This window comes from Pundamilia nyererei, unplaced genomic scaffold (genome assembly GCF_000239375.1).
Source record: "Pundamilia nyererei isolate P.nyererei 1_Seehausen unplaced genomic scaffold, PunNye1.0 scaffold00155, whole genome shotgun sequence".
NCBI classification, from domain to species: Eukaryota; Metazoa; Chordata; class Actinopteri; order Cichliformes; family Cichlidae; genus Pundamilia; species Pundamilia nyererei.
This window is the reverse complement of record NW_005187556.1, coordinates 1,234,981-1,244,763: the sequence shown is the minus strand read 5'-3', so window position 1 is coordinate 1,244,763 and position 9,783 is coordinate 1,234,981. Positions and strand designations below refer to the sequence as shown.

Here is a 9,783-nt window from a genome sequence, read left to right as displayed (position 1 = left end):
TTTGCGGCACCGAAAAATGGGGAAGATCCCTTTAGTGCATCAAAAGATGACCCTTTCAACACCCCAAAGGACAGTTCAGACCCTTTCAGTGCCCCCAAAGACACGGAGGATCCATTTGCTGCTCAGAAAGATGAACCAGACCCTTTCAGCTCTTCTAACAATGATCCGTTTAATGTTCCAAAGGATGATCCTTTCAAAGCTCCAAAAGATGACCCATTTATCGCCCCAAAAGATGATCCTTTTAGTGCCCCTAAAGAAGATCCTTTCATTGCCCCAAAAGATGATCCATTCAATGCACCTAAAGACGATCCATTTAATGCACCTAAAGACGATCCATTTAATGCACCTAAAGACGATCCATTTAGCTCTCCAAAAGATGATCCCTTCAGTGCAAAAGCATTAACACCCCCTAAAGAGGACCCATTTGCAGAACCGTCATCAGGGAAAGAGGACCCTTTCACTGCTCCCACAACACCACCTAAAGAAGATCCTTTCTCAGTGCCAACCAAACCTGTTCAAGATCCCTTTGCTGCACCAACAACACCACCCAAAGAGGATCTGTTCTCTACACCATCTTTACATGCAAAAGATGACCCCTTCGCTGCCCCAACATCTCCACCTCAAGAGGATCCCTTCTCCACAACCTCTAAACCGACCAAGGAAGATCCCTTTGCTGCACCAACAACACCACCTAAAGAAGACCCATTCACAGCACCATCCAGTCCACCAAAGATAGATGCCACAGATCCCTTCGATGCCCCTCTAGTGAGCTCGCCTCAGAGTAGCACAGCTGCATGGGGAGCCCCAGCCACTTCTCCACCAGCCACCGGGTCAGATCCCTGGGGGACCACGGCAGGTGCTTCTTCACCTACCAGTAATTCTGATCCATTTGGAGATGCATCCAAAGCAGACAATGACCCATGGGGGCCTTCAGGTAAGAAACAAACAAATAAATACTTGTATATGGATAGTACTTCTCAGAACGTAAAGCTGAAGAATTTTGCTAACTTCTAACTGGTTTGAATTAGTCATAGTTCAAAATGACTGTTATACTTATCTGAAAAAAAGATGCCAACTTTTTTTCATTGGCTGACCCTTATCAACAGAAGGTGGGTGGGGCTGCTGTGCTCACCACTCCTTGCACTGAGAATGCATTGTAAGTAGGTGTATATGCCTTTCATTTCCACTGTGGAGTTTTACATGGCACTTTAAAGTGCACACATTCACAAAAAGGCATATCAAATTCAAATTCAAATTTTATTTGTCACACACACAACCATACACAGTATGACATGGGGGTGAAATGCTTGTAGCTGTACAATGCCCGACCATTAAATGACAGAAGAAAAGTTTTACAATATTTACAATTTACACTTTACTACAAAAATTTACAAATTAACTTGGGAATTTACAGTAAAGAATGTGCAAATAGCAGAAGAGATTATAAAGATAAGGATTATAAATTATAGGAATTATAGGATTATAGGAAATGTGTGGTGGTGCGTGTGGTGACGTGTGTGAGAGTCCAGTCTTATAGTGACGTGTTTGGGAGAGTCCAGTCCTACACCTGGTACAGGCCCCGAATAGCCTGGGGGGAAGAAGGGAGCGGAAGCGCTTCCCAGCGCTTCCCAGACCTCAACAGTGAGAAGAGTCCATTGTTGGGATGGGAGAGATCCATCATAATCTTCCTAGCTTTGGACTTGCACCGCTTGGTGTAGATGGACAGCAGGTCAGGGAGCTGTGATTGAATGATGCGTTCTGCCGAGCGCACCACCCTTTGCAGATCTCGTCTGTCCTGCTTGGTGCTGTTCCCAAACCAGGTGCAGATGTTTGCCGTCAGGACGCTCTCGATGGTGCGGGAGTAGAAGTTCTTGAGCACCTTCAGTGGCAGATGGAAGTCTCTAAGTCTTCTGAGGAAGAAGCGACGCTGACGGGCTTTCTTAACCAGGGTGTTGATGTGACAGGACCATGACAGGTCCTGAGTGATGTGGACACCCAGGTATCGGAAACTGTCCACTCTCTCCACTGGCGTGGTGCCACTGATGATGAGGGGTTTGTAATTCCTCGCCTGCTTTGTAGTGAAGTCCACGATCAGCTCCTTAGTCTTGCTGATGTTTAGGAGGAGGTTATTCTCCTGGCACCAGGTCTCCAGGTTCCTAATCTCCTCCAGGTAGGCCGTCTCGATGTTGTCGGAGATCAGGCCCACAACAGCAGTGTCGTCAGCAAACTTGACAATGGAGGTGGTGTCTGATGTGGCTACACAGTCATGAATGAAAACTGATTTTGGAAACTGATTTTTATTAGTTGTAGAAAGACCTGTGACTGAATTTCTGTACTTACATCACATGTGGCACCTTTATGTCTTTGTTTATTCCGGCTTTTTGGCCTGTTCTACTCCTCTTTCTTCACCAGAGGAGTTAATTCTGTCATTTATTTTTCCATCACCTGAACCTGTCTGTTTAATTTACTCATCTAGCTTTGGCTCCTGCCAGTACAGACGATGCATGGGGTGCACCTGCTCCACCTTTAGACTCCTCCCCATCTAGTGACCCCTTTGGAGATGGAGCATCTAAATCCAATGACCCCTGGGGTGCATCAAGCAACACAAGTGGCAATGGCACAGGTACATCACATTCTACACACTGTCTGAATACATGTTTGTGTCATTTATCCATTATTCCCATGAGCAAACACTGATTGTGTGTGTATAATCACCTATAACACACTCTGCTCTGATTTAATTGACTAAATGTTTGGCTTGTCTTTAATTAATATCCTGAAAGTGGGGACTCGTTAAACCTTCATTATTGTGTCCATACATGGTGATTTGCACTTGTCACCATTTTCCTTGTTTTCATCCTCATTTCCCCGTCAGTCAGCAGTCACCTAACAGTCTTAATCTATTAACCTTCTCTTCCACTTTGCTCTCTCTTCTTCCCTGACCTGTCCCCAAAAGAAAACACCTTTTAGAGTAGAACTGGACCTTTATTTTATTGCAGGAAAGCACTCGAAGCAGGAAGACGCGATGTATCGAAAGACTGCTTCCTTCTTGGGCTCAGCAGAGGCATCACTGGTTGACTTGGACGATCTGTTTTCATCTGACCCTAAACCCAGACAGCGCCCTCTCATTGACACCCAAACACAAGCCATCGGTAAGGACAGAAAAAATGACGCGTCAGTCTGGGTGAAAAGTAACTTTTCTGACAAATTCATCATGTGGAAATATTTGTGGTGCGCTTGACTCAAACGGATGCATGAACACCCTCGAAGACCTGACAAATGAAAGTCACTCCCTGCTGATTTTAAAAATGCATTCCACTTGTGTTCGTCTGAAGTCATTCAAAGATAAGATGAGAGGGGTGATGGCTAATATTTATCAGTAGGTTTGTATGGAGAAACTTATTGTGGTCATGTGTTTTACCTCCCCTTCCTGCCCCTGTGGCCTTGCTGTAGTGTGTAGATGTTGTTCTGTGTGTGAGAGAGCATTAGTGAAGTTACTCTGTATAAAGACTAGTGTACATTAACCAGCAGATGTATAACCCTTCTCACCCCTCTCTCTGCTCTGCCTTGGCACATTTTCTCTTTACTGGAATTCTTCAAACTGTGTTTAACTCCCTCCCTCCGTCCTTCCCCCTCAACCCTCCATCTTCCTGCCACTCTCCTTGATTTCCCAGGCACTTTCAAAACAGCGGGCATGACATCCAGCCCTTTGCTAAAACCAGGAGCTTTTGCTGAAACATCACCCTCATACTCCAACCCTTTCATTTCGACCATAGCTTCCCCCCATGGTGCACCAACTCCCACTTCTGGAGCTAACAATCCTTCAGCATCATTGAATACTCTGGAAATGTCTAATTCTTCCATCAGTATGATTCAGGCATCTCAGATAGGTCCAGAAACACAAATGATACATCCCATTTATATCAATGAGAGTCCACAATTAGGACACAACATGAACTCCCCCATTGGAGGAGTGGGAATGGTGCAGTTTGGATATCCAGGCTCCATCTTAATGGGAACTGGAATGATTCACTCAGGTGTCTTTCAAGGAAATCACCCATCAGGTGACGGTCAATTTAGAGGCCCACAGGCTGGCGCTGAAGTCGTCTCAGGCAGCGGGTCAGATGAGATGGTGAACAAAAATAATCCATTCCTGTTCTGACAACTTGACATGTAATTTGGATCTCTGGAATCACCAAAAAGGTAGTTTTGCATGTTTAGTGCTACAGTTTAGTGTATGCATTCTCATTAGGATCAATTTTAGAGCAAAATATCTGAACCTTACTTTGAAGTGTCTCTTTCCCCCAAACCAATGCAAAGTTGTTCTGAGTGATCACCTTAGCCTGTAATGGAAATTTCTATCTTTATGGTTGTGGAGCCTTGGAGGAAGACATTGTTCTCCATAGATAAGAAGGGGTCACAAAAAGGTAAAACTGATGTGAATCATGTGATGTGGCCTTTGCAGTGACCTGCTGTGGCAAATCTAGACCAGCATGTTTGAGGGTGTTCTCCACCGCCATTATCAAAACACCAAATGAGGCAATATCTTTAAAAGACAGGAGTTCATCCCTCCAGTAGAGTTCCAGAGACGTGAGTCATTTTTATACAGAACTAGGCTGAGAATTAGCACCGAGCACAAGAGCCCATGTATGACACATTCTCACTGAATCATATGCTTTTGTTTGGTTTGGACAAGCAAGCTGCCTGAGAAGAGCAGGAGACAGGACGCACATCTACACTCCCTAGTGATGAACACACAGGATGATTATCTGTTCAGAGCTCACCACGTGGAAGCTGGCATTCACAATTCAAATATATAGTATACGTGGCAGTTTTTATGTTTCTAAGCTTGGTTGTCAAAGTGCTGTTGAATTTAGCCAGAAGGAAATGACAGTACTTAACATGTACGAAGCAATCTAAATATTTGACATGGTAAACGTACATCTGTGTCTTTCTAGAAAGAAGGAAACAATCGACAAAAGTGGTGTATTGATAATGGGAAGTGGTGAGTATATATTTATACATATTTAGAAGCATAAACATGCAAAACCACCTAATGATGCTTTAATAAAAAACCCTTTCATTCCTGAGCTTACACTAACCTCCCCTGAACTCAAGATGCTGCCCATGAATCAAATATATACAAACACAATGTGTACAGCGTAATATATATATATAAACAAATACACAGATTATTAAAAAAGAGCAATGTAATTCTTATTTAAAAATGAATTTATTAGATTTTTTCCTTTCCCTGCACAAGTGTGACAAACAGAGAGCACCTCAGTGTGTCTGTGTGGAAATCCTAAAGAGTTTTCGGTGTGTTTGAGTGTTGTGACAAGACCTGTAAATTTTTGACTGGGACATGCGTCACTGTAGGATTAAGTGTGTGTGTGTGTGTGTGTGTGTGTGTGTGTGTGTGTCTGCAGTATTTTGCTGATGTAAATAGTGGAAGTATTTACAAGTAAACCTGGAAATATACTGTACTGTATATCAGAGTGTTGCAATCACAAGTAACTATTTATTGATCTATTTATTAATTATTAATTTATTGCTTGGTTAATTATTGACACAGCAATGAAATCCAACAAGATCCAAGGTCAGGTGTAACTTTCATTTCAGGCAGGCTGGCCTGGTGGTATTGATCGTGTGATGTTAACTGACTTTAATCTAATTGGTTGTTTAAATATTTCTTTGTGAATCAGCTCGGTAACCAACGGTGGCTTCATCTTCCCGTTTAGCTCTGTAGACATTTTTGAGTCATTGTGTAATTGTCTTCTTGGTTTCCCGGCTCTTTCTGAGGAGAAACTGAAATACCGTTTTGGCGAAATTAAAAACAGAGTTCAAGAATATCAACTTGTTTAATGTGTATGCTGTTTGAGCGGATGTGTATGTGTACTTGCTCCTCAAATACTTCAACACAAACATCTGAAAGGAGACTAAATGGTTGTATTTTCTCTTCTTGTTACATTTTACTTTGAAAGCTTAAATGGTAGCAGGATTCATCATCATCATCATTTATTAGTTTTGAAAACTGTAAATTAAAGCCACAGTGAAGCAGGCGAACCTGATGAAGGGATCACATGGCTTTGTGCTTCATGGGCTGTACGAGTCCTTACTGTGTTACTGACTCGGTAATATGTGAACGTTGGTGGAAAAACAGACTGGAATACAGTCTAGCTTCACATGACTATTATTTCTCAGATTTAATTTTGTATGAAATGAATTTATTTTGCTGTGTATTAAAATGTATAGTTGTGTTGTAAACTGTGACAGTACATTTGAGAAATAAAGCGATTCATGATACAGTCACTCTGTCTCTTTTGGGTCTGGCTGTCCACAGTGGATCCCTCAACTTCTCAAATCTCACTTTTCTTAACCTGAATTATTTCTCACTCATGATTTCTGTCTTTGAGGACTTTCTCACTGTCACCACTAGAGGGCCATGATTACCAACATTTACACAAAACATTTTCCAGCACCCGTGCAAAAGAAACGTTTAAAGCTATAAATATTTGCACATTGATGAATTCCGCATCGTTAGCAAATATGAGATTTTTTTTTTTTCTTTTGTGGTTATTATTACTATCATTATGATGTTTAAACCAGTTGTCTTAGATTTTTATGGAATAAATATGCAGACATACAGCCACAAATTCTCAAAGTTAAGTAACTGTCTTCAAACAGTATCTTTAGCCTATATTTATTTGGCCACAGCATTAGGCCTGCTTTAATTATTCATTCACTCCTCATTCATTAATCTCCTGATTAATTTAGAAGTGCAAGGGTGAGTGGAGGGCAGATGAAGCCATTACAGATATTGGGCACAAGAGCAGAAAATATAGGATTGACAGATGAGCTGAGTCCCTCCATTCATGAATAGAGGGCTTAGTGTCTTAAAAACAGACCAGGGCAGATTGGGAATTTGACAGTCAGCTTCAGTCATTTTAGGACACGATGGTCAGTTGAGACCTTGTGTCGCCTTTTGTTTTTTTGTACAGTAAGTAGAGTTATATAATCCTAGCCATCACCTTCATACAGCGGGATAGATTCAGAATAATGACCATGAACAATTTTTTCTGCTCATTACGAATCCTTGAACTAATTAAACCTCTGTAAGCTGATTCTGAATAAAAAGTGTCACCATATTAAGTGCAGGTTTTCCTTTAACACCTGCCCAATTAATTAAATAAATAAATTACAACCTGACAAAATTTTCATAATTATAATTATTAAAGTTTGTTGTACTTGAGTCCCTCTTTAAACCAGTTTGGATGGATAATAATCATAAAATCCTCGCTCGAAGGCTGAGGAGAAACATGTTTAAAATAGCCCAACAACACATCATTTGCTATCTCAGTGTGTTTGGTAACATTTAGACGTGTGATTGCTGAACATATTGCTTGCAAAGTCAGTGATGCCCACTCACTACCCCAGGGGGTAGATGTGAAGAGCAGTTCAAGTTACTTGAAACCAATGCTTTCATTTTAAAGGACTGGTTAAAAAACAAGGTTAAATATTAATGCTGTGTCAGGGCAGCTGGTGAAAATGTCACTTAAAGCAATAAATCTGGAATCAGGGAAAAATAGTATGTTGGTTAAAAAAAGCAGTTAGTTAAAGGGGTGTAAATGTACCTGTTTGGTTACTGTGTGCCTTGAAATGAGAACAAGCCCACAGAGTGGAGCTGCTATAGATGAGAATGAATCCAATAAAGTAACAGGAGAACAAACAGTTTTCTTTAAAAGGTCAAACTGCATCAGAGTAGTTAAGATAATGTCATAGAGAGTAAAGTCACTTGCTTCTTCTTTCTATCGTTCCCATTTCTGTTGTCACAGCAACTTGCCTATCCCTTACATCCTCTTATGTGACACCAGTACTCTTCATGTCTTCTTTCCATGAGTCTTCTTTGTGGTCTTTATCTTTTCCTCCTGCCTGGTATGGCCATTTTCAGCATCCTTTATCCAATTTATCCACCATCCCTCTTCTGCACATGTCCAATTGATCTCACCCATTCCTCTGTACCTCTGCCTCCAAACGGCACAATCTGAGCTGACCCTCTGATATACTGTCACAAACCAGGCTCCACAGCCATGACAAAAAGGGAGATGCCAAATGAATGCCAATTAAAACACTGTTTATTTTGAATGTAAGAAACAAAGGAAAAAACTAAACTAACCTAGGCTTTCAATGCATGATGAGGAATGTGTTGTTTAGTGCAAGAAACAAAACCAAGAAGCAACCACAGAAGACATCTGGAGGCACGCCGCTCAGCCTTAATGTGCTTCTTATTTAGCCACTCCTTTGTTCCCTTGGTGTTCTGAGTCACTGTCATGCTGGAAGAGTCATCGATGACCCATCTTAAGATTAACAGAAGTGGGCCCCATCCATCTGGATCATGATGTCATCCTGCACCCTTAGCATGAAAACAGCTCCAAAGCAAATGTTTCATACTCAGCATTTCACTTCCTCCAACCACAGTGCGTTGAGTTGATACCAAAGAAGTCAACTTGTTTTTCATCTGATGGCAGCATTTTCTCCCAAGACTTCTCTGAACCATCTCTGATGTTCACTGGCAAACTTAAGATGGCCTGTATACATTCCTTCCTGAGGAGGGGGATCCATCCATCACAGTGTTAACAACAGTATTCTTGGTGACTGTGCTCCCAACTGGCTTCAGATACTTAATATAATATAATAAGCTCCTCCCATGTAGTTTTGTACTGATCCACCATCTTCTCATGATCACCCTCACCCCATGATTTAAGAGCTTACATGGAGCTGCAGACCAAGGATGACTGATGGCCGTTTAGAGTTCTCCCTCTTCCGGACAATCGCACCTACACCTGTCACCTTCTCACCAAGCTTCTTGATGATGGTCTTGTAGTCCATCCCAGCCTTGTGCAGGTCTACAGTCGTGTTCCTGATGTCCTCTGGGAGCTCTCTGGACTTGACCACGATGGTGGATTGATTGATTGGGAGAATTCTGGCTGGGTTCCAGGGGATTCCAGCCAGAATTTCACTTAAATTTCTCAGTGAAATTTAAGTCAATAACTTTTATGTGATGCAATTTCTTCTGGACTTTTGTTGGATTTCTGTTTCTTTCAATTAAAATGAAACTACCATACAAATGAATTTCAATACAGCAGGGGATCAAATATTAATGTCCCTGTGTACAACACAAATTCATAACATTAGCAATTTAAAGCACTTTCACAATAGTATGCAATGTTGACGACTAACCAGATAAGAAAACCAAAGCTGGGCCTCACATGATTTCTGACTGGTGGTGACTGATAATTAGAGAGTGTTGGTAAGGTTTTGGCATCATCTTAGGATACAGATGGAGAAGTTCTTAAAAACGTTTTTTAAGGTGTAGCAACAAAACAGATGTTTCATTTCAACAGACCACAAAGGCAGCTGAAGCAAGAAAACATCCAGCAAACTCAAAATCATTTTCTAATCACGGCCCAGTGATTTGTGCAGTCATCACTCAGTATAAACAGTAGCTGCACCTCACTTGTGTTAAGACGGGTCAGAGTTTAAGGAGCAGAATTACAATCACAACACCAGCTCTCGTCTCAATCTAAGCCTTTCTATACCATGTATACAAATGAATCTATAGAAGGACAGGTCAGCAAGGCCATGACTGAGAGAGGAGGCGTGATGAGGAAGGCAGGCGAGGCGAGAGTGAGAGTGGAGGAAAAGACACTGCAGGGAGCAAAGGGGAGGGAAAGTAACAGATGGACTTGGGAGGATTAGAGGGAAATCTGGGTGGGTTTCTGA

General features: G+C 41.7%; 1 protein-coding gene across 2 annotated transcripts in view; it reads left to right on the top strand.

Moving 5' to 3' along the window:
- The window catches only part of LOC102209874 (epsin-1-like), a 12,464-nt gene extending 7,277 nt beyond the window's left edge, over positions 1–5,187 (top strand). For both annotated transcript variants that reach the window (XM_005745203.2, XM_005745204.2), the window contains exons 9-12: positions 1–934; positions 2,477–2,623; positions 3,000–3,152; positions 3,675–5,187. In XM_005745203.2, the coding sequence (XP_005745260.1) occupies positions 1–934; positions 2,477–2,623; positions 3,000–3,152; positions 3,675–4,162 (1,722 nt within the window). In that variant the 3' untranslated portion in view covers positions 4,163–5,187. The remainder of the gene's footprint in view (positions 935–2,476; positions 2,624–2,999; positions 3,153–3,674) is intronic.
- The last annotated feature ends 4,596 nt before the right edge of the window (positions 5,188–9,783 follow it).